Source organism: Myripristis murdjan, chromosome 1 (genome assembly GCF_902150065.1).
Source record: "Myripristis murdjan chromosome 1, fMyrMur1.1, whole genome shotgun sequence".
Lineage (NCBI taxonomy): Eukaryota > Metazoa > Chordata > Actinopteri > Holocentriformes > Holocentridae > Myripristis > Myripristis murdjan.
Genome location: NC_043980.1, coordinates 30,081,202 through 30,106,886, shown reverse-complemented (window position 1 = coordinate 30,106,886; position 25,685 = coordinate 30,081,202). Strand labels below are relative to the sequence as shown.

The following is a 25,685-nucleotide window of genomic DNA, read 5'->3' as shown; positions in this document are numbered from 1 at the left end:
TATGATCGGCTCTCTGCAGAGACAAAGTCTTGACTCTCAATAATGAAAAAGCATGAATGAAACTACAAAGAGATTATTATATTTATGTATGAGCTTCATTAAGTGGAGGTTAGCAGATTGTACCTTCTTCCGTGTAAATTATATGCCATTTGTAAGCACACTGGCTGCTATCAGGAGTTTGATTGAGACTCTGCTGAGATGACAAATGGCAAGTTTGGATGGGGGATGGAGGACAGTTGATAGAGAAGTAACATAGAAACAAACCAAGAAATCAAATGGGAATGGACACAGAAAATAAGATAACATGGCACTTAATTGATCCCAGTAGAGAACATCATTGTAGGGAAGCACACTAAAAAGCTAAATTTATTGGGAGAAACTGGATGATCTGCGATTTCAGACCAGTTTGCTTCACATGGTGAAACCCATATGATTATGTGAACCGGCCAGTGATCACAGATCTTATTATGAACACTGCTCCTATTGTCTTGCACATCAAGTCTTACTCTACTAACTCAACCCAGTCTTTTTTTCCCTTCTGCAACTCACAAATGTCAGATCCCACAAAGAGTGTGGTGATGTCAGGTATGAGGATGGAGACTATCAGCTCTTCCATAGAGATGAACTTTTTCCTCAGGCCGCTCCAGCTCTGCTTCCACCCCAGGAGACAGGAGAGACGTTCAGCTGGCTCAAAGCTTCGCTGATAGTGTTTAGCTCCGAGGGTACAGTGTCACAGAGAATGTGGGATAAAATGCCTAAAGAGAGGCTTTGGTTATCTGGCCAGAGGTGTGTGAGTGTGGTAAGCTGGTGTGAGGGCTGAGGGATACAGCAGGGGAAGGAGCATCAGTCAGAGATTCAGTCTCTGTGATTGCCTCCTGCACTCGCCACCTCAGGCAGCAGAGGAGCAGATTTGCTGCAGGGGAGAAGAGACTGCAGACAGCAGCAGACTGGATCTGAGGACCATTCGTGCATAGGAAGATCCAGCAGTGTGCACAGCATGAAGCCGGACTAGCAACCCAACACCTCTGACAGGTTATATCCTCCAGACTGCAGGAGTTGTGCCGGATTTCCGTAGGGGAACTGTCCATTGGATATTATGAGCAGGTTTTACTTCATCATTTGGAATGTTCCATATTAATTTGGTGACCTAGCAACAATAAAAATTTCAACTCTTTATGTGAAAGTTGCATAGTGTAAAGCCAGTAATAGAATAAATTCTGATACACTTAGACTGACATTACATGTGGAAATTCTTCATGCAGTTTGTTGTGGGTTTTGTTTTTTTGTTTTTTGTGAGTTCCAGCCAATCAAAATCATGTTCTGGGTTTGCATCATCATTTGGAACATTCCATATGGGTTTGGTGACATAGCATCAGTTAAAAATTAATTTACAACATGCAGCTAATTACATGGAAAATTGCGCTGTGTAATGTCGGCCTTACTCTGGGAAAAATGAGCATGTGTTTGCAAACTTGATAAAGCCTCATTCCCATGAGGTGTGATAATGTTAAATGGCTTTTGTGTTGACCCAAAAAAATGCAACCCCATTCCTTTCTTTCTTTCTCTCTGTCCAGCAAAGGGGGGGGACATGCTGTTTGTGTGTGTGTGTGTGTTGACCCGGTGCTCTGCTGTCACACCTATCCAAGAGCCATGGGAAACTTATACCTAAGTCATGGCTGAGGTCTTTAAAATAGGAGTGAGACCTAAAATCACTGCCACAGACTGTCACTAATGTCATCCATCAAATTAACTTTAAACACGCATATATATTTAAGAAAAAAAAAATCACAAACTCCATGATCTTTTAAAGTGAAAATGTATCTTTTTATTGGTACCATACATTAATTATCAAGGGCAAAAACTAACCAAATCAAAAAAATATATATCAATGATTTTTCTACAGGGTTTGCAGAAGGTACAAGTCACCATTCAAACTTAATCATAACTGTTGCTGGAAGTAACTGTGATGAAATGGAAATGTACAGAACAATAACAGAGCTTTAGCTGTATTTACAGAAAGAGACTCAGCATTGCTACCAGATGGATGCCAATTGAACTTGATGTAAAGCTGGTTTTAGAGGGTTTTTGGGTGACTGAGGGTACCACTCTGTGGGTTGTGAAAGAGACCACACAAATGAAGACAATTTTGCCCAAAACTAATAAAAACCTGTGATTTCAGCCAGTGATTAAAAACATGAAATTCACTGGTCAGCTAACAAATTCAGCTAGTAAATTCACTTGACATCAAGTTGAAAATGGGAGGAGACTGAATTTTGATGAATGTTATGTGAAAAATCATTTCCTGTATACATGAAATATACAGAAACAAATATCGGAATATACCAAAATAAATAAAAATCAAGAAATTAAATTGGAGAAAAAAAAAAATCACCTCTCAATGGTGCCATTGTACCCCTGGGGTTTTGTAATTTCATTTACACAAGTTTTAAAAAAAGAGGGAGGAGAGAAGAGTGGGTTGGAAGAAAGAGGGGAAGGTTCATGGGTGTTTTTTCTCCTTTTTTCCTTTTTTTTGTTTTTCTTTACATTAGATTGGGATGGCTTTAGGTAAATCTAAGTAAGAATACATTTTATTACAGTCAGACAGAACTTTGCTACTACCTTAAATATACAAGCACAAATACACAAAAATTCAAATCTCCAAAAAAGGAACGAAAAAAAGACAAAAATAAAAACATCCACACTAAATTATTTCTCTTTTATAAACATAAAAGATAAAAACAATATATTTTAGAGGAGGGGAGGGATAAAAGTCCTGTGTTGCTCCTTGGTCTGTAGCTTTTCAATATTGGTAGAAAATAAAAAAAGTAACAATTGAAATGAAGGAGTTTTAATACAAATTAAAAAACATTCTAGGGAAATAGATACTGTATAAAAACTCTTAAAATGTGTAACTGTGTGTATGTGCATGTGTGTGTGTGTTTTAAATGCTCTGTTCAAAAGGATGTATCTGCTGTAGTCTAATCAGAGAGGGCTTGGGCACTAGGGGACACAAAATCCTTCAATCATTATGTATAAGTGTATGTTTACGTGCGTGTGTGTGTGTGTATGTGTGTGTGTGTATATGTGTGTGTATGTGTGCATGTGTAAGACATATCCCTAGTGCCACAGTACAACTCTCCTACTAGTGTGTGACTGTCAATGATTTAGATGATTGACTCTAAATTCTGGTCCATCTGCTTTGGCAAAGCCCCAATTCTTGTTCAGGCTGACTGCTTCCACACACCACACAAACTCAAGCACACAAACACACGCACACACAGACACACACACACATTCCCAACAGCCTCTACAACGAATTGTAACTTACGTTTCAACAGAACAGACCAGAATTGAGAATCAGATTAGAGGATAAGTGGGCTAGCTGTCCCTAAGCAACTTGCCACCACCTCGAAGCCCCACTGTCACCATCCGCTCCGCCCCGCCTCTTCCTACATGCGTGTTTCAATATGGACACTTCTGTCTGTACAGTTCTCGCCTACAACAAATCTCTGCTCCTCCTTTCTCACATCTGTCCACCTGCTGTCCGACCTGTGGAAATGAGTGAGAACAGACTGGACGATCGAGATGAAGAGGAGGAGGAGGGAGACAGAGTTGGAAAGTACTGGAAAGTCACTGAAATGATGAAACCTATTACACTTCCTCTGGGCTCAACGACAACGTCTGAGAAGGGTGTTATCGAGCCTCTGGCACCCTGAGCTCCGCCGGGCTACCTGCCTCTGAGCTGTTTGACTGATCTGGGCTCTGAGGTGATGTCTGGGTAGGTGGGGGTGGGGCCTGAAGAGTGACAGAGAGGGACTGGTGTTGAGGTTGCGGGGCTCTGGGTTCTACTGCGATGCTTGTGAGGTGGGGTTGTCGCTCTTGCTCTCCTGGCTGGAGGGGGCCTTGTTGTTCCAGGGGGAGTTGGCCCCCAGCGCCGGGGAGTTGTTGAAGCTGTCCTCGTCGTCGATGCCATTGGCCGCGTCGAACTGTGTGTTCTCCAGCCGCGTGATCAGACGCTCGTCCTCGTCGCCAAACTCCCCGCCCATCAGCGTGGGCTCCCCAACCACCATCACATCCTGTAGAGAAGCAAACCACACAAGATCATTTCTGGGGCTGGGCCAAAGACCTGGATGTTTGTTTAATCATGTGTTAGGCTGCTATTTGCGTATAATGTCAGAGTTTGAACAAATCGGGAGTTCTGCCCGACCACAGTCATGTGAGGTCGTGTGTATGGAGTGACATGGAGGCTGACCATGAACAAGATGCTGGTAAGTTTTACGAGGGTACCTACAGTTTAAGGTAAGTTAGATGTAAGACTTTTTAGGGACACTTGGAATAAAATTTCAAATCAATTTTACAATAACTAAAAAAAAAAAAAAAACTAATTCACTAGGGTACAAAGAAATGAGAAATACCTATTGTTTGCGGGCAGGCTGACTTGGTAATTTTGTGTTTAACTCTCTGCATGTGGGATTCAACTGCCTTTACACCCAAGTCATTCTCTTAATAAGTTTGAGAAATAAACTGTTGTCACTTTGTTGTTTTGTATCCATCACTCACAGACTTTAATTTTATTTTATTTCTCACATTCAGTTCCATGTTGCTGACTTTCCATAGTAGAAGAAAAAAAGTACTAGGAGGTAAGTCTAAAAAGATTCAAATCAAAGTAAATTATATGAATTTGAAAAATGTCATTTACAATGTCATGTTTCACTGCAGGCTTCTGACATTGTGGAGGAGGTTACCAGCTGCACCTCTATCCTTTGGGAGATTAGTGTGTGTTTGGAATATACTCCACTATAGCCCAATGCAATTTTATAGGCCAATTAAATTAGATAAAATAAACAAATATTTGTTCGTAAAAGCCATATTATCTGAATACTAGAAAAGGTATTTGTAAACGCCCTCATCATTTCATTTCTGAGCAGGAATGGGAACCATCAGCCATCATTAAAAAAATTGTTTGTGAAGTGAAAAACCAATTCCTTCTCTCTAGCAGTGTTCCTTCCAGGAAGAATAAAGTACTTCATCTACGAATAATGCAGTAACGGCATCTGACATGTGTGTAATAGCATGGTGAGGTCAGTAGATGGCACTGAGGTACTCACTGGAACCTGACTGGACAGGGGGAAGCCGCTGGCAGGGCTCTTTTTCTTGCTGTTGTTGTTGTTGGTGGTTCCTCCTCCTCCACTGATGGTGCTGCCGCCTGACATCTTACGCTTCCGCCGCTTGTTGGGGGCCTGCCGTGTTGGCTCAGCTGCAGAGGAGGGAAAGGAGGAGAAAGTAAGTAAACTGGGCACGTGTGTCTGTGTGTAAATGTGTATTTATGTGGCTCACTCACCTGGTGGTGCCACCATCCTCTGCCATTTCTGGAAGAGGCAGGTCTTGAGGCAGTCTCTGGGGCTGAGGCTGTATGTCTTGTGTCTGGACATCAGCTCCTGCATGGGCTCCAGGATCACACACAGCTGCAGGCGGAGGAAAGACAGCAGCAGCAAGGGCAGTGCAAGATGTTTAGTCAGCAATGTTTATCTCCATGACACACACAAAAAAAAGTGGAACTATTGTCATGCCTGTGCAATTGTTTCCCCGATTAATCAACACTTTGTCTACCTCTTTACATTTACCCTTTCTGTTACAATTTATGCACATTTACAGATCAGTATCTCATGGCCCCAACAGAGTCAAATGAAAAAAAAAAAGTATCTGTCCTCAGAGTATCTGTGCACTGATATTATATAACTGAAAATAGTGTTCCCATGCATAGTGGTTCACACTGTGAACCACCAATGAGGCACTTTGCATGGAGAGGGGCAGGGTTACCAGGAACTGAGGCCAAATTAACAGCCTGCATACATTTGATAAGAAGAAATAGCAAAAGTGCAAAGCTGATTCTCACGGTTATGCACATTTTTGCTCCATCAACACTAGTATCATTCTTGAAGCATAATGCTGAATGTGTGCTTTACTTACTCGGAGGTAGTTTAGGGTAGAGTTGGACAGACCACATCTTGTGATGTTCTTGGACAGCTGGTCCAGCATCTGAGGGTCCTGGGCCTGGGACGGCAGCAATATACAGGTCACAAAGCTGACAAACTCACAAACACACACACACATGAAACCATGTGCTTCTGTGTGGATTCCCTTTACAAATGTATCTACTCACATGCATGGCCAGTATGCTGCGGGGGATGAGTTCACGATGTTGTCTGATGCTGAAGTGCCACGTCTTTATCCTCATCATGTCATCAAACATGAACTCCAGGTACAAGCGCCCCTCCACACACACCTAGAGCAGGCGACAGGACAGAGTAGAGATTAAATGGTATGAAAATTTCATATCACAAAAATTACCACAGTTATCAGTACTATCGCAGTATTGTTAAAACGTGTTGAAAATGTTCAAAAACTGCTAATTCACACTGATAAACTCAGTTTTACGCTGAAAACCACAAATAAAACTAGCAGCACTATGCGCTTACGTACTATGCAACAGTGCATTGTTGCAATCTAGGAGACTGTTACTAACTTTGGTTGATGCTGGACAGTATTTACTTTGAGTCTTTCAAAGCAAGGTACTCAAACACTTTGAATGATCATTAAAATTTGAAACGGTAATACTAACCATCAGGGATCTTACTATGGTTTACCATGAAACCACTAATGATTTCATCTCTACAACAGAGATGTGTAAACAGCACATGGTCTCTAAATGTGATGTGCCACAAAGAACTATGAGTTAAAGATTTAAGGCAAATGTTAGAGGTTTAAGTGAGGAGTACGTGAGGAGCACTGAAGAAAGGCAGTCAATCTATAAAGTGGCTTCTTTCAAGGAAGCAAAGATTAAGGCCATTCAAGTAAGCCTAAGCTGGCCTTAAAAACTTTTTTCCCCAGCAAGAACGTGCCTCACATTGATACCATTACACATGTACACCAGGGTACTCTAACGGAGCAGTTAAGGATCAAAATACTTGGCTAAAAGAAGTCTTCAATATCTGCTGTGATGCTGTCCTCAAGGGGGTCTTGAATTTATAGGGTGACGGTTGCACTGTAACCTTACCCTCTTTCTTGACAGAAACATCTGACAAACAGTATTTGAGGCAAACTTTGCCCAGTACCTCACAAAAACCCTCTACTTGTGTACAAGGTAGGGCTGGACAATATAGACAGAATCAAATATACTGATCAAGTATCTTGATATTAGGGAGGTAAAGGAATTTTGTCTCATTTGCAAAAATAAGATTTTTTTTTCAATCAGGGATTTGGGATAACAACATGAAATTAACAAGTATTCTTTAATCGGCAACTGTACACTGCAGGCTGGTTGGGAGCATATGCACCCCATTCCAGATTCCTGAGAGAGAAATGCAGGAGATATAAACCATATATTGCATCAGTGGTAATAGGGAATGTGAACTCGCTGGCCAACCAGACAGACGAGCGAGCCGCTCTGGTTAGAAATCAGAGAACATACTGGGACTGCAGTCTACTATATCTCATGGAAATGAGATATAACTCTAACTGGAAAAACACCCAATGCCAACATGGACATCCCGGGATTCACCACCATGAGAGCTGACAGCGACACTAAACTATGCAACAAAAACAAAGGCGGGGGACTTGCACTGTTTATTAACATCAGATGGTGTAACCCAGGGCATGTGACAGTTAATGGGACAAGAGCATTATCCATCGTCTGAGGAAGCTGTGGTTATGGGAAAGGAGTACCCACACAAGAAGAATGACACTACAAAATGTATGTAGGCCTAGCTACTATCAATGCAATAAAACTGTATCTGTCCATCAAGACTACTACGTAACCTCGGAGTATTCAAACCAATACGCTGTCAGCTGCGTATCCAATGACCTTTGGTTTTTCAGAGACACAAATCGGCCCGAGTTGTGTGGAAGCAAATGTGTTTTAATACATAAACCTTCGACTATAGATGCACCATTGGACACTTCCCCAAACGAATGAATAAATAACACGGAAACACCCCGAAGCGACTATGGAGCTATGGGACAAATGTCTTGCTCAGGGACACTAGTGCATGGTGAGGCTGCATTAAGCAGGACTCAAACCCACGGTGCACACACTGCAAGCAAGCTCCCTAACCACAACAAATATCTATGGCAGTGTAACTGCTGGGGGAAAATAAGGTTTGGGGATGTTATAAGGAGGACTGTAATTCTGTTCTGGTGAGAACTCTGTAGGGTGTATTTGTGCACTGTACATTTTTTTTTTAATGGTTCAGTTTTACACTCCCACTTGATGCCAATATTGTGAATTTATCATAGGGATGGTTATGTGCACTTTCACAAAATATTTAAACATGAGATTTTTCAGAAGCAGTAATTAGTAATGTGGATATGATGACCAAGCAGGTAGGACAAATAATAGAGCAGTCTAATAAGTTCAGAAAATTGCATCCTTCTACTGTAATGCAGCCTTTAAAAAAATAAAATAAAATAAAGGCCAAAACTTACCATGATATCAAGATAATATCAGTATTTCACCTAGCCCTAGAGCCATTAGCCTCAGCCCAAATTAAATTTGAGGATACACTCTTTGCAAGTATACACCAGTCATCTGTATTTGATACAGAGATGGTTTCTGGACCATATGGGGAAAACATTACACACATATACATGTACAAATACACATATTTACCTGTGTGAACATGGGCTTTCCATTCTGGGTGACCATGGTGCACTGATCACAGTCAAGAGAGACAAAGTTATTGTGGAAGGACTCCTTGGGATGTTTCAGTACGTAGTAGAGCTCAGTGGCGCCCCCCTCAAATATACTCCGGAAGTACCTAGGAATCAACGTCCGGCCAATTGCTAAGGACAAAGGAAGGAAACACAGTAAGTATAAGGAGACATTACTGTATTGCACAGAATAATTGTGTATATGTGGTCCAAGGATAGCAGACAGTATGGTTAATGGCTAATGGTTTGTTTCTTACTGTAGCGTTTGGGTCCATCCTCCAGACAGAAAGTAATGGTCAACATGGCGTCATCCTCAAAGAACTCTGTAGTAAACGCATCCCACCACAGGTTATCGCACTCCTACAGAGCGGAGACAGGGGAATCATCAATTAGCAACATAGTTTTCAAGGTGTTTTTGTGTGTGCCTGTGTATGTCTGCGTGAACATACCTCTGTCCAGTTCTGTAGCCGTTTGTTGAGCTCAAATATTCTGTAGTCTGTCTGGTTGCCATATGGTGTGTGCCTCCTGGAATGCCACAGACACACAGGAGCAGCAGAGAAGAGCCAAGCGCAAGTAGGACGGGGGATGAGAAGAGAGGCATTAGCTTGTGGCAATAAGACAGATGTCAGTGAACCAGGATACTATCCCAATCATGGCACTGTGCAAGCTCAACAGAATGGCCTCCATACTTTTAGGCCTTATCGCAGACTAATTGCAAAATCACTATTGAAAGATTAGACCCAAACTTGCCACAGCCTTATCTGTGCTAGTGGTATTGCCTTTTTCATATCACAATTACAGATAATGGAAAGTAATGTGGTCTTACCCTATTCCTGGCTCCAGGTATGTGGGAGGGTACATTGGGGTGGGACTGGAGAACAAGAGTCAGAGAGGGACAGTGTTATTATTACTAATACTTTGTTTTTGAAAAGTGCTGTATAAATGAAGTTACAAAGTGCTTTATAAAGACACCAGTTAACAACAGAAAATAAAATGGAGTTAAATCAAGTGGGACAAAAAACCAGGACATAAAAGCCAGCTATGATACCAATATGCCTCCTCCTCTTGGAGCTAGTCTGTCCTTAAAAACCTGGGACACCGGCCAAACATGGGACAAATTGGATAATACAGGGAAATACCGCTAATGACACAACACTTCTCAAAAACAGGCATACACACACCAGCTGCATTTGATGCTCAGACAAACAAACTGCAAATAAACAAGCAGCGGAATGCAGTGCACCCATCCCAGACTGACATGGAAATAGGTATTACTCTGACAAAAGTACAATCAATTACAGAGAATAAAGGCCTATACATGCCATCTAAAAGACTGATTTGTAAAAAGTTACGTATTCCTGAAGAATTCCTGGTGAGCGTTAAAAGCATGTTCCTCCAGTTAACACAATCAAGTGGTTCTGCCTTATCGATTTCAAAATGCACACTGCGCATTAAGTGCTGTAAACCAAGAGTGCAATAACAACTAATAACACCACAACACAACTTGTATGAAACAGCAGCAACAACAGATATTGGCTGCTCCGCTTCCTGCTGGCTTGATTTGACACCAGAGGCTAACTGCCTGTCCTGAGCTGACTCAGCAACACACTCAAACTCAAACTCACACAGCAAACACAACACACACAGACACAAAACTCACCCCACGTCTCTGTCCAGCATCGTGCCGGGGTGGAAAGGGGGAAAGGCGCTACCGTTGGGGGGCTCCTTGGGGGAGTACAGTTTGAACGACTTGGAGGAACAGCCTGGAAGAGAAGAGAGCAAAGGAAATCGCTCAGAGACAACTCAAATGCGTGAACATTACACATTTCTAGACATGTCTGCTTCACGCTAGTCTGTCAACGTGCTTTCAAACTATACAGTATTTTTCACATTAGCCACACATTTTTGGAGCGCCACTTAAAAGAACGACTGTCATGTGAGGGTGAGTGCATGTACAGCTCGAGCTGACCAGTATGGCCCAGTTTCAGATGGCTGCACTCATTCACGGGTCATCCCCAATAGGCCATTCATATTACAGGAAGGCGCAAAACAACAACGAGATGAGGAGAGCCTCCTTTATAGAATGTGCTCCTACCATACTGCACCATAAAGAGTCACACTCAGTCACTCAACTCCCCCTGAATAACATACTGAGCTCCATCAAATCCCAACAGCCCAATACTGACAACAGTCTCTCTCTCTCTCTAACACTCACTCACATGGCTCCGCCCCCTGCCCTACTCTAATTGCCCAGCTCTACTATAAAGGCCATCCAGGCATGGCGGCCGCTAGGTCACGACCTCTGCCGTTGCCACGGTGAAGCCCCACCTCTTTAATGTCCTTCTGTCTTGTCTCTGCATATTAAACATCTCACTGACAGTGTGTGTGTGTGTGTGTGTGTGTCTATGATCTAGAAACAGACTGACAGGGAGCAATAACTTGGAGTAGGATTGACAGAAAGTGCTGTTCAGCCAAGCAGAGCTGAATGGTGATTTGTGATCTATTTTAGGTTTATAACCACCCTTTTATAAGAGTAATACTGTCCCCTGACTCAAAAGAAGCAAATGATCTGACATAATGTGTGTTTATTCTCAAAGTTCTGCTTTATATTGGTTGGAGCCTGACTCTGATCTTCAGATGCACACATAAGCAGGGCGGTCTCTTATAATCCTTATAACACTCTTGTATATTCACAGCAATTTAAAAAAACAAGCCCCAAATTCAGCTATAACTCACTGACAGATTTATCCTCTTTAACAACAGCTCAGCTTCATTTTAGCCGCCTGGCTGCAAAGAGAGGGGTCGTGCCACTGCCAAGTTACCACACCGCAGACTTCAACTCTAACTCTATGTGCACCTTGCAAATCAGTGGCCACTGTCAGTTTTACTCAAATAAATTAACAAAGGAAAGTTGGTCAAAGTTTTGCCATTAAGTGACAAGCACGTCTTCAAAACAAGGACGACATCAACAGCACCCATCACACCCTCATTTTGTGTAAAACCAAGTTGTTTACTATGTGAGGTAACAATGATGGCTGCATCACCAGAGGAAAACAAATGGGCTGATAAATAAATAAATAATCAATGGTTATGTGTCCATTAGTTGTTGAGAGCTCCATTAGCTCCTCTCCTCTCCTGTGTTAGTGGTTAATGACAGCCCTTCACAATCACATCAGCTAGACTCCACTTCCTCTACTGGGAATAGTCCTCTTCTATCTCTACATACATTCACGCATACACATAAAAAACAAACACACACTCTCTCTCTTTCTCTCTCACACACACACACACACACACACACACACACACACACACACACGTACTTCCTGGCTCTAAGTGATGCACTGCATGACAGAAACCAAACTTTCACAACAAATGTGACATGTCAAAGCGAAACGTAGGGCAACACTGATGAGGTGCACAAATCAGGCATTCAATTTCAGAGTAACTGCAGTTTGTAAAGTCCTTCGGCACAAGCAAATTTCCCCCAAATAATAACAACCTGTCACCATCCTCGACCTGGCCATCCCAGATTGCTACCATGGCTGCTAGGAGTCTCGTTATCAAAACGGAACAGGCGATATAACAACACTGACTCTCTCCTAAACCAACAGGAAGCTGGGGATATTTTACATTTAAAACACATTTTCACCATCTTCATCTTTCCCTAATAAATTAACGTTGGTTATAACGCTTGTATTATGGCAACATTTGGCAGTTTCTGCTTACAATGGCAACCAGAAAGAGAGCAACCGGATAATGCTAACACATAACAGTTAGCTAGCTGCAGTTAAACGTTGAACACAGGTGATTTGAGTAAGATAGTTGAGTAATAATAACCATCAATGCTGGCACAGAAGACAAACAAAACAACAGGTAACCATAGCACCTTCAATTGCCAAAAATGCCGATTACACACTACACTGCCTTGTAGGCCTGCAGGGCACACAACTGCCCTGGCAAGCTAACGTTAGCAAGCTACATAGCAGTTAGTATCCAGTTAGCTGCGTTGCTAACACCTTAGCGTTAAAGCGTTTTTGCGAGAAAGCACCGAAATAAGACGCGAAGCTACAGCCCGGCAGCAGGTAAACATTATTTAATAGATGTGGGAGCTGTGGGGCATCAGCCGGTGCGTGCGTTTCAGAAAAGCGACCCTTTACCTGCAAAGAAGTCCAATCAGAAAATTGATGTTTACAGATCCGTGATGATAGACCGTGTGTACGCTCCGTGCGTAAAAACGGATAGGCCCGCTGGACGGCGGTTGGCTGGACGCGACGCACCAACCAATACGTCCCACTGAACTGGAATAAAAAATATTCTCAAGTAGCGGAGGTTAAAAAGAAAGGAACCGAGATTGCGGGAGTCGGTCGGTTATGTTTTGTCCCGCATGAGGCCTTGTCAATGGGCTGCAGCCTGCTGTGGGTTTACATACGGACCCCGATGAGCCCTTTGTTCACGGGAGGACATGAACAATAGCTGTAGGCCCTCCTCCTCCTCCTCTCCCTCTCCCTCCGCAATGCATTTGCTCCTCTCTCCTCTCTGTCGCTGGAAGGGGCGAGCACCGTCAGCCGCCCTCTCCCCTTTCTCCCTCCCCCCACTCCAGTGCACAACTGCACATAAAGGTTGTCTGGTAAGCATTTTCTCCTCCCTGCATCTCGTCCCTTTCCTAACTGACACAGATGAAAATTGGCCTAATACAGCAGAGTGGAGGCGTATGGGGGATGGCTACGGCCGGCGATAATGTTGACTGCAATTTGGTTTGATGTTGGCCTAATTAGTGCACATAATCAGCCCTCTGCAAACAACTGAATAGAGACATGCAATGCATTGACAGCGGGAGCACTCTCAGACGGCCCGAGTCATGTGTCATCAGTGGCCCGTGCAATAGGCATACATAGCTGATTCAGCAGTCTGATCAGTCAGTCAGTCAATGGCATGTAAGGCGACTGATATCAACTCTCATACAAGGCACTGACAAAGAGTGCGCCTATTTACAATTACTGTGAATTTTGGGGGTTTGCAAGCTCGGCTGTCTCCAAGGTACTCTGTTAAATCCATTACCACTGGGGATCATGTGCCCCCCCGTCCATCATACACACACACACACACACACACACTCAAACGGGAAGCACTAAGCCAAGAGGAGAATCCCATAGTCCCATAGACCTCTAAATCTGCTTAAATCGCCTCAAATTATAATCAGATATTCAGAGAGAGAGAGAGGATCCACCCATATGGCCAAAGTTGGGTTATAAAAAGAACCAGGTAGTTATTAGGTCAGGAGTTTGTGTGTGTGTGTGTGTGTGTGTGTGTGTGTGTGTGTGTGTGTGTGTGTGAGAGAGAGAGAGAGAGAGAGAGAGAGAGAGAGACAGTTTTTACTTATTTGTTATATAATAGTAATCTCCCAAGGGAGGAATGGCAGGGGCTCCTCATGTTTTCCAGCCGGTGATCTCATATCAAAGTTGAAGAGATGCTTCAAGTACAAAACTGAGGGTCTCCCGTGGGTGTGTGTGTGTGTGTGTGTTATATCACTGTGTTATTGAATAGTTCACATAGAGGCGATAGCTGGGAAAGATGGGGAGGGAGAGCAAGGGAGACACAACATGCAGCTGTAACACGCAAACAAAGGTCCCAGGCTGGATTTGAACCCAGGACATCACAGCCACATCATAGACATGGCAGGTGCCTCAGCCTGAACCACCTGGATGTCCTAACCCAGCGGTTCTCAATCTGGGGTCCTTGGGGTGCTATGGGGTCCCCAGAAAAATTGGTAACAATTGGTAACAATTGTTACCAAACACAACCCGTACATCTGATTTTCACACTGTGTATGTACACCAGGAGCCAAAAAAAAAAAAAAAAAAAACAGTTTTCCATAATTGATTTATTCACAAATTAAGCTGTCTGGGAGCTGGTCTGTGACAGAGCTGACAGGCTGCCTGGCTTTTCACAGCGGCTGTGAATCTAAATGGTAATATTAAATAAGTAATTTTGGTTTAAGTAAAACTTTTTTTTTTTCTGGTGGTACAATTTAGAATAATGAATAATCATACCCAGAGATAAAAGTTGGATTGACTGCTTGTACGTAGATTTGGAAGTCTAATTCCACTCCAAATCTCTGCATGCCCATTTTAGGGGAGCTATCATTACCTGGAGCACTATTTCCTGTGCACTTTTTTTTTTTTTTTTTTTTTTTTTGTGGTTTGGAGACCAATTATTAGTCTAGTCAACTCCAGTAGGTCTTGCAGTTGAAGAATTTGGGTATTAAAGCATGATATATGGACAGCTGCACTCGTGATATATGGACATTTGTACTGTAAATGCAAATGTAGTTGGACAGGACAATAAAACCAGATGATGAATTTTCATAGGGTGTGCATCTTTCTAGTTGTAAGGGCAGCTCTCCAGCTGTTGGGTGGGAGAAAATGATTTGTTTTAACTTGCTGCTGTGCTAGATGTCATTTTATAAGCACAAGTGACAATTTAAACTCTTCGTTGTTTTTAATCTATCAAACAATGTTGGCTACTTTAGTCTAGAGCTCTTTGATTTGAGTGCTAAATCTCTAAACTGACCCCTGCAAGGTCCTGACTCCAAGGTTGGAAAATGTCAGAAATACACAAGTGAAGTGAGTCCCTGACCCAGACATATGGAGGGAATAAGCTGATCTAAGACCTGTTTCTCACACTAGCAGCAACAAAGATACTCGGGCTGAGTTTATGTATATTGGTTTGACCGTGGTAAGCCTATGACATGAGCACTTCACAGCTCATGAGGTTTCTGTCACTCTTTTGCCCACATCTTTGTGTGTCTAATACCAGGGGGAGGTGTAGTCGGTACTAGCTTAGAGTGTCTGTTGTGGGTGACTTATGTGGATTTGCCTATCTTACATTCACTGGCCCTTGTAGCCATGGCAACACGAGCAGTCAATGCTGTCACAACTGGAGAGCAGCTAAGAATCATCCATGGAAATGGACACACAAGGGTTAATCCTGTGTGTGTGTGTCTGTGTGTGTGTGTGTGTGTGTGTGTGTCTGTGATTCTGTGTGCATGTGTATGTGTTTGTCTTTGCAAAGCTCACCCATTGAAATGGTACATGACAGGGGTTAATCCCCCTGTGTGTGTGTGTGTGTGTGTGTGTGTGTGTGTGTGTGTGTGTGGCGGGGGTGACGGGGAGGTGGGGGTGGGAGGTGTGTCAGGATAAGGCTTGAAGGGCTTACACACGCCGTCTCTTTCGCTCTCAGCCATAGGGCATGCCTTATCTCCAACCAGCACCCCGACCAGCGAGGCTCATGTGCGCGCACACACACACACACACACACACACACACATACACACTGCTGCCTAACCTTCGCCACCTAGCCTCATTTCCCAACATGTGCAGTTACACATTCACACCTAAAGCCATAAATCCATGTATAATAAGTGATTAAGGCTGGAGCGTGTGCGCACTGAATAAACTCCACAAAGTGCACTGTATGGTGTTTTTTAGGAAGCTTACAGTTAAACCCAGAAGTGCAACTTGGTTCAATCGCCTTTGTCAAAGTTGATAAAAAAATATATATATAAATATAAAATATATATAAAAAATTACAGCATTGGACAGCGGTAAAGCCAGGAGGTACAACAATAAAAAACAATCAAAAGTTTTCCTTTGCAGCTGTTTTGTAAGACCTCAGGGTGATGCTTTTGCTGCTCAAGCAACTATGAGAGAGAGAGAAGGAAAAAGGTCAGCACGAGACTTACCTCCTTCTGTATCTAGCTGCTCTGACATCGCCATTTTGTCACCTACAGATGCACTTGCACACTGCTATACTGATCAAGCCAAAATACTGAGTTCCTCTCTCTCTCTCTCTCTCTCTCTCTCTCTCTCTCTCTCTCTCTCTCTCTCTCTCTCTCTCTCTCTCTCTCTGTATGATATCTCCCATGTCCAGACTGTCAGGCCCAGGGGCACGAGGGGGGGGGGGGGGGAGAATGCCTCCAGTAAACTGTGTCTTGTGTGTGTGTGTGTGTGTGTGTGCGTGCGTGTGTGTGACTGTGCACACAAGCGTCAGCATGTGTTTATATGTCTGCTGTGTATGTGCAATGTGTATGTGCAAATGTGTGCAGTGTGCCACTTCCACCCGCTAGTCAACAGGAAGCTAAACGGCATACACATCTGCCAGAGTTCTGATAACAACCGTCTCCGCCACCCTCCCATGGACCCACTAATAGACACTGACCTCAGGACAGGCTGATGTGGGGTTTGTGCTGCAGGCTGTGTGCAGAAATAGAGCTCGGTGCACTGATCCCTGATCCCGTCTCTAATCTGAAGAGGTAACTTCCAATGAGAGTGACATCTGTTCAGCCTTGCTCTTTTTGTTTTCCCAAACAGGAATTAAAAATAGAAAAGAAACCCTAGCCTGTTTTCATAGAGTGCATCCACCGCGTTTGTAATTGACTGTGGCAGGATTTATGCCAAAATTGCTGCTCTGTGGCATGGACTTTACAACTTTATGCTACTTAGATGAAGTGAGACATAAACAGATGACAAGCCAGCACAGGCACAGATAGTCCCCGATCCTCCATATGGTAGCTTGCTCCATACCTTAGGGGCTGTTTGCAGTGGTCAGGGAAATACTCACTGTCTGCCAGATGAGTTGTGTTTTATTCATATGGCAGATCGGTCTTCTTTACTCTGCCACTGGATCAGATGGAGACACAGAGCTCCATCTGACTCAGCTTTGTTAAAAGACCCAAAAGCTGCCACAGTACGAGCTGTCACTCTTCGAGTGCTAATCCGGAGCACATTGCCCAGCGTTAGATCACCAGCGAGTCTGTGATGGTGTCAGCTTGTGGATCCCAATCGCAAAAACTAAATTGTCGGTCTCGCTGCCTGAGAAGGAGAACACTGATTGATGTGGCTGCTTGGCAAGAGCACAAAAAATAAAAGTGCAACAATTTTATATAGTGACAATTAAAGCTGCTATGCAAATGTTGCATGAGAAATAAAGTAGTGTAATTCCCCTTTAATTCCCAAGAAGTCAAAATAGGTGACAGACAGGAAGTCACTCATCTTCAGTCAAAACTTCACCATGCATCACTGCTGTCTTTGCCAGGGAAATAAGTGAAACTGACCCACAATCAAGGACAAGAGGAGAACCACAGCTCTGGTCACAGGCTGTCCTGCTGTGGCAGCGCCCTCCTGTGGCCGAGGTGAGCAACTGTGTTTGTTTTCATCCCGCTCTACAGTGTTTTCTCACTTGCTGGGTGAATTCCCCGTTCAGGATTTCTCTGGCAGCCGAGTACAGGCAAACTGCAACAAGGGCACTTCAGCGGCCAGTGCGTCACATATTACAGTGGGGACAACGGATGCAGGGACGAAATTTAAATGAGAGGCTCAGTTTGGAGCCGGTTCATTATTAGTATATATTATTTATACATCATTAAAAAAAAAAGTGTTTTCTGGGAAATTTAAATAAATTCATCATGACAGCTTTGTGACCATCATCATCATCATTACTGTGCTGGTCATCCTCAGTTTTTACCTTCACATCATGATTATGCAGGTGGCTTTGGATTTGCCATAAAGAAGGGTGTGTGTGTGTGTGTGTGTGTGTGTGTGTGTGTCATATTTAGTCTGTGTGTGAGTGTGTCAGACACTGGTGTCAGCTGACAGCTGTGTGAGGGGAGATGACAGTGCCCTGATGCTGCATTCTCTGTTCTCTGGGAGCCATTTTGTCTGTCTCTGATCTCAGAGTCAGGTCTACCCCCCCTCAGCCAATCACGTCACCACTCAGCCTGGCAGAAAACATAGAAACACAGTCTGATCTCTCTCTCCCTCTCTCTCTCTCTCTCGCACGCTCTCACTCTCCCACCCACTCACCCGCTCCTTCGCTTCCACACCGCTCATCTCCCACTTGCTCTCTCTCCCTCTCCTCGTCTTTTGCTCAGTCTTTTTTTTTTTTGCTCTTTGCCTTCCCCTGCCACCTCTCTTTTCTCACATCTTCCCTCCCTTGCCTCTTTCTTTTTTCTTTCTTTCTGTCTGTCTCTCTTTCTTTGTTTCTTTCTGTCTTTCTTCCTCTCTGCTGCTTAATCCGCATCTTTTTTCCTCTGTAACTACACACTGCCTTTCTCTTTCCCTCTGTCACGCCCTCCTCTACAGGCTCTCTTGTTGTGCAACCCGTTTCTAAACAGCTCAGCCTTTGTGCGTTTGGTCTGTTGCCATTACAGCCAGGCTGCAGTCTTTACTCATTTTCCTCCAATCAGGGACACCATGTGACTCTCTGCATGAGAGGGCACAGTCCCTTCCCCCTTCCCCCTTCTCTCTCCCTCTCTCTCTCTCTCTCTCTCTCTCTCTCCTCATTGCCACCCTCCCCATCTAGCCAGCCAGCCAAGCAACATACGCTAGCAATCAGAGGAGTCAAAGAGAAAGGGAGTGAGGGGAGGGGAGGGGGAGAGAGGGGAAGGAAGGATGAAGGTATACAGTGCAGAGTGAAGGAGGGGAGGTGGCAGAGGGAAGGCAACACAGAAGAAAGGGGGGATGAGTGCAAGACAGTGGTAGAGACAGAAGTATGGCAGAGGAAGGTAACATATAGTCTTTTTTTTTTTCTTAGGCAGTGTTGACCACAGAGGAGGAAATGTTTTTTACTTTCACAGAGCATGTACACATAAGTCGATCAGCCTTTTCATGAGTGCATTGTTGCTGTGGAGCACATCCCTGCACTCACTGCCCAATGTTTATATCATCCACATGTTGGGGCACATAGTGTGTGTATGTGTGTGTGTGTGTGTGTGTGTGTGTGTGTGTGTGTGTACAGTCACACACACAAAAGCTCAGCCCACACAAGAAGGGGGAGGATCCTTCTGTGTTGAACATGGCTCTGGAATGTAAACAAGCAAGAATGGGAGAGGGGGTGGGGGGGATGGGGGAGGGTGTTGGGGGGGGGCTCAGTACTTTCATATTTTCTATCATATTCAACTAGACTGGCATCTCTTGACCTGCTGCAAATCGCTCTGAACCCCGACACGGTGAAGAAGCGAGCAGCGCTCGGGTCAAGACCGTGGGTTGAGTTTGAATTGAAATGAGTGGCTCAAAGTGGCTGTTTTTGGCTTTTAGTGATCATCTTGCTGTATGTAAATTAGATGGTGATAAAGTTTTCACCGATCACCCGCATTGTTTCTTGCCTTTCATGCAGCTACTGCCCCCTTTGCTGTGGATGAAAGTTTAAAAATCACTTCTGTTGTCCTTTTAAGTTATGGTCACCCATATCGTAACATAGCATTTGAAATAGCTATTAAATACCACATCTGAAACAAAGTCAGTGTCTGGAACAAGTCAGTTGTATATTTAAAAAAAAGACCTACATTGCTATTGTATCCAAAAACTTGGAGCAGCAGCCCTGCTTCTACTGTCAGGTGAGAAGGAATTACAAGAAAACAAGAGAGGATTATGTTAATGAGAATCTTAAAGGGAGAGAAAAGCTAAGATGAAGGAAAAGGGGGAAACATCAGAGAGAACAATATGAGCAAAAGTGGAGCACACAAGAGTGCGGTCATACGTCTCTTTTTTCTGGAAATTTCCATGACCACGCTGATTAAGTATGCAATCTGACCGCAAGATAGCTTGGGCCGATTCTAAACAAATGCTCCCGCCTCCAGTGTGCTGGCTTGTTTAACGGCTGAGGTGGCAGCGTTTGCCTACGTACCACGGGGCACTGCGCACAGATTGAAAACACACACACACAAACAGTATGCGCTTGCAGTCACATTTAACACACAGATACGCCACGTTTGCCAAGGCCATTGTGTGTTCAAGATAAACTGTATGCATTGGTGCATACACGTACATCTACACAAGCACACACACACACACACATCATCTGGCATAATATCTAGAGAATTTCTTTGCTGATACCCAGTTTAGCACCTTTCTGGTTTGATCACAGAGGTGACTTTTTTTTTTTCCTTTTTTTCTCAGCCTTCCCCTTCAGCTCTGTATCTATCCATGATCCATGCATTCATCTGCACACCATGTCTACAGACTCCAGGGTAAGTTGGTGTTGTCACATAATTTGCTCTTCCTAAACTTTCCACCTTTACAATAATCCATCAGCAACAGAGTTTCCAGACCACAGACATGGGAGCAGTTAGTGTTTCCATCTCTCTGATGATTAAAGTCAAGACTGGCACCAGGGTAATCTGATCATGGATGTGCGGTCAGCTAAACTTCTCTGTCCACATCCAGCCTGTTTGAGGGCTGACCACACCGGCCACCGTGGCCTGGCAGAGAGTGAAGGAGAGGAGGCCACATCAGGGTGATCCTGCACCCTGCACAGGAGCAAGGAAGCTGACACACACCCACACACAAACACATGCAGACACACTCGCCCTGTCCCCTCCTCCTATTGAATACAGCTTTTAAGTTCATCTATCATGATTCTGATTACATTTTTATTTATTACACCACCTATCAGAGTGCCACATAGGCCAGTGTAACACTTAATAATATACTGCCTCAGGCAGCGTGACCTCCTCTGTCTGATTAAAGTTAATAAAAACAGAAGAATTATCTGTTTGCTGTCAGCCACTCAAAACATGAGCAGAATGGTTCGGGGACAGGCAGGCAGTTCAGCAGCCTTCACAAATGGTGAACAAGTCACACTCCTCACGGTATGAAGGTCTAATATGACTAATATTACTCCCTGCAGGTCCCAGCTCACAGCAGCCCCATGGCTGTTACTCAACTTTAACCAGTTTTATTAAAAGGGTGACAGGTAATGCTGTGACTCCAGAGTTGTTATGTTATTGGATTGTCGATCGGGTTCAGGTTGGACCTGAATTAAAACTGTGCTTGTGTGTCGTTCTGATACTTCCTTGATAAACAGCGGCAGGGCGAGACGGGGCAGAGAAACAAAGGTGGAAGTAGGCGTGACAGAGCCGCAAACAGAGGAATGGTGGCGCAAGAGTGATTGTAACATATAATTGTACTCCGACAGCACCTAGGGCAAGGCCAGCAAGTCTTTCCCTTTCTCCCCCTCAGGTATGCACTCACTGACCTCCTTTCTTGGGCTATGGAAGAAAAGACTTCTGGTTAGAAGAGGATGGAAACTTCCTAACAAGGCCATTACACATCCATGCCACGATTTTCAATGCATGAAGACACAAGAATGAGAGTTGGGGTGACTTTTTCTTTAAGAGATGACAAAACAAGTGTACTACTTATTACCCTTCAGAAACAACGCTGGTTCTTGAATAAAAATCCTTGGGCTTTGTCTGAATGAGAAAGACTTCTCGGCCTTCCAATGATCTGTATCTCTCTTATCACTCTTGCCTGCAATGCTTAGGTAACTTACATCCTCCTGCAGGCCAAACATTTATTAATGCATCTTACGCTGTTGTGGGGATTGCTGCAGAATAAATCATGCCAGCCTTTGATCTGAGTCTGTGATCTTTGCCCTTTAAATGTCACACTTTGATGACCCTTTGCTTTGTTTTTTTTTTTTCCCGTCTTCTTACTGCTCTAAGCCAGCTCTCATCCACAATGAGAGGATCTGAGAGGAACTGATCTGGTAACTTTGCTGAGTTTTCACTGAAATACCCCGACCTCCATTGTGAATGAGTGAGTATCACATCTGGCACCGGATCGACCTCAGAGGAACCCAGCGCTCTGTCTCCAGGCCTGATGTTAACCCAAGCCATCAGTCAGGAATAATCATCATCAACAACAACAACAAACTGGCAGAGTAATGGAACTAGCATTAGTGGCTGCATAGCAACAACTTCATGCCCAGATGTCTGCACCGCTAACTGTGTGGCGCCTTCCATGAAACAAAACAATGTGCTCTTTTTCCCCCCATTTATCCTCCAAATGAAACAAATACAAGCACAAAGAGCCAAAAGGGAAAAAAAAAAAAAAAAAAAAAACACTTTGTTGTTGAGTGAAAGAAAAAAGAAAAAGGTTATATTAAAAAAAAAAAAAAAAAAAAAAAAAAAGGCTACATGTTAATCCATTTTGGTGTTTTCTTTGCTCTCCATCCTCACAGCCATTGTGGGGGCAACCTCCCATGAGCCTTTGCAAACAGAGCCCTAGGGCCCAGGGCACCTCTTGCTCTCTCTCTCTCTCTCTCTCTCTCTCTCTCTCTCTCTCTCCCTCTCTCTCTCTCTCTCTCTCTCTCTCTCTCTCTCTCTCTCTCTCTCAGTCACGCCACAGCAGCTGCACTTACCAACCAAAATACAACACCGAGCAAGAAAAGTCAGTCACTGGCAACCACTGGGGCCGTTGTTAACAGCAACCATCACCACGGCAGCTACTTACCGGGACACGCGCAGCCGCCCACGGACATCTTCTCACATGTCTGGTCTGAATCCGATCAGAATGATGGTGGTGGCTGTTATCCCTGCTTTCTTCCTCCTCTCCTCTCCTCTCCTCCTCTCTCCTCTCCTCTCTCACCAGTCACTGCTGCCGCCACTGAGGCTGCTCACATGAGCGTCTGTTATCCCCACGGTTCACACACATAGACACACACACCACCAGGGAGCGAGGAGGGAGGGAGAGAGAGAGAGTGGTGGGGGGGGTTAGAGTGGAGAGAGTGAGAGTAGGAGAGAGTGACGGCAACACAGAGAGAGAAAGAAAGAGAAAGAGGGAACCAAGGAGAGGTTAAAAAGAACAGGAGCGCACAAACACATACACACAAAGGATCAGGTTCTCTCAGTTGTAGCTGTATACTGTTTGTGAATCACGCCATGTGTGTCTGTGTGTGTGTGTGTGTGTGTGTGTGTGTCTGTGTGTGTGTGTTGTGGAGTGAGGAGAATTCTGTTCCTGCCTCTGCTCTGCCCTCACCCTCATCAGCCCTGCAAATTACAGCTCAGGTGGGAGGAGAGAGAGAGAGGGAGAGAGAGAGAGAGAGAGAGAGAGAGAGGGAGAGAGAAGAGGGGGGTGGCAGGGAGAGCGAGTGACTGAGTGCCTGTGTGTGTGTGAGGGAGGAAAAGAAAGGGAGGGAGAGAGAGGCTGAGTGCCTCCGTGTGCGCAAGAGAAAGCTAGAGAGAAGGAGAGAGAGAGAGAAGAGAGAGAGAGAGGCTGTCTGTGTGTGTGCTAAAGCGAGGAAGGGAGGGAGAGAGAGAGAGAGAGAGAGTGGACTGTCAAAGTGACCTGAGAGGCAGATTTGAGAGAATAACAACCATGTGATGTGGGTCTTTTTTTCCTTTTAAAGATGTAGGGGCTGTTTTTCACCACCGCTGTTACAATGACACACACACACACACACACACACATATATATACATACATATATATATATATACACACAGTCCTGCACACATGCACAGTCACACACAGACCCACACGGGGACATGCATGTTAAGCACGCACACACAGGTCTAAATGATCTTCAGGGGTAGATGAACATTGTCATGGGGAATCTAGTGACAAGCTGCCTGCACGCGTGTGTGTGTTGTTCTGTGTGTGTGTGTGTGTGTGTGTGTGTGTGTGTGCGTGTGTGCGAGCTGCTGCTGCTGTCTGAGTGGCTTGTTACCATCCTGCGAAGGTCTGCTACATGGCAGGGAGGGCAGGGGGGAGGGAACGGGGGAGGAAGAGGGAGGAGAGAGGAGGGGGCGATTGACGTGCTTCTCTCTCTCTCTCTCCCTCTCTCTCTCTCTCTCTCTCTCTTTCTCTCAGTCTCGCTCATTCACTCTCTCGTTCCGTTAGTCTTTCTGTCTGCAGTGTGTCACATAGTGTTGCTCTTTCGCTTCACTCATCTCTCCGTCTGCTCAGCCATTTATCTCCCCTGCCCTCCCCTCTCTCTTTCTCTCTCTCTCTCTCTCTCTCTCCCTCCCGATTACTCTTTCTTCCGCTCCACCTTTCCTTCCCACTGTCTCCATCTCGCTCTAATCTTTCCTGCATCTCTGTCATTTGTCTCTCTTGGTTAAATGCACAAGTTTGCATGCGTGTGAATATGAGTGTGTGTGTGTGTGTGTGTGTGAGGATTGTTAGGCCTGGGTTATATCCAACAAGACATGGGTGACACCTGTCTTGGCTTAAACAACACCACACGCACAGACACACACACACACACACACACACACACACACACCATACATGTTCACGCAATTGAAATCTTAAAACTATTTAAAAGGTCATGACCCCAAATGAGCCGCCACTAATGCACACACCTAATAATAATGATACTGCACACCAAAAAAAAGTACATGCATACATCGTGCAGTACACACACACACACACACATGCCCAAGATAGAAACCTGTCTCTATATAGACATCTATCCTTTACACCACCTCCCACCCTCTGCTGTTCCCCTCCAAAATGACATCACAGAGTTGCGTTGAGCACCTAAATCAGGTTCTGTCTTTACATATAAGAGGGAACAAAAGTCTGCATAGATTTCCTCCCCCACATATTTCTGCTGCCGTCTTTTAAGGCACTTGTTCTTTGTCTATCTCTCTCTCTCTCTTTCTCTCCCTGTCTCTCTCCTTTTCTCTCCCCCTCTCTCTCTCTCTCTCTCTCATTAGGCAGTATCTCATTTTGAGGAGGAGAGTGTTAAGCCAATCAGAGAGGGGAAGAAAGAGCAGAGGAAGGAGGGAGACGGGAAGAGGAGAGAGAGAGAGAGAGGGAGAGAGAGAAATGGGTAGAGGAGGAGGAAGAGAGAGACAGGTTGCAGTAGGAAGAGGGGCGAGATTGAGAGAGAGAGAGAAAAAGAGAGAGAGGAGGAAAAGAGAGGGCGATGGATGGATGGTAGGAGGGAGAAAGAGAGAATAAATAGCTCTGGCGCACTCGTCCCCCATTACCCCGGGAGGGCACTGTCGCCATGGCAATGTGGCAGAGAAAGGATAGCACAAGCATGATGAGCTTCTACACACACGCACGCACACACACACACACACACACACACACGCACACACACAGACGCACACAGACACAAAGACATTTACAAATGAAAACTGTGATTCACACATATATTTGCCCACATTAACAGTTTCATACA

General features: G+C 44.4%; 1 protein-coding gene across 1 annotated transcript; it reads right to left on the bottom strand.

The window, feature by feature from the left end:
- Nucleotides 1-1,799: 1,799 nt before the first annotated feature.
- Nucleotides 1,800-16,540, bottom strand: ldb1b (LIM-domain binding 1b). The gene is made up of 11 exons (XM_030074608.1): nucleotides 16,454-16,540; nucleotides 10,370-10,472; nucleotides 9,536-9,580; nucleotides 9,159-9,234; nucleotides 8,967-9,069; nucleotides 8,669-8,841; nucleotides 6,164-6,286; nucleotides 5,971-6,054; nucleotides 5,342-5,465; nucleotides 5,109-5,257; nucleotides 1,800-4,076 (listed from the first exon to the last, which is right to left on the bottom strand). The coding sequence occupies exons 1-11, from the start codon at nucleotides 16,485-16,487 to the stop codon at nucleotides 3,846-3,848; spliced, it is 1,245 nt and encodes a 414-aa protein (XP_029930468.1). The 5' UTR covers nucleotides 16,488-16,540; the 3' UTR covers nucleotides 1,800-3,845.
- Nucleotides 16,541-25,685: the final 9,145 nt, after the last annotated feature.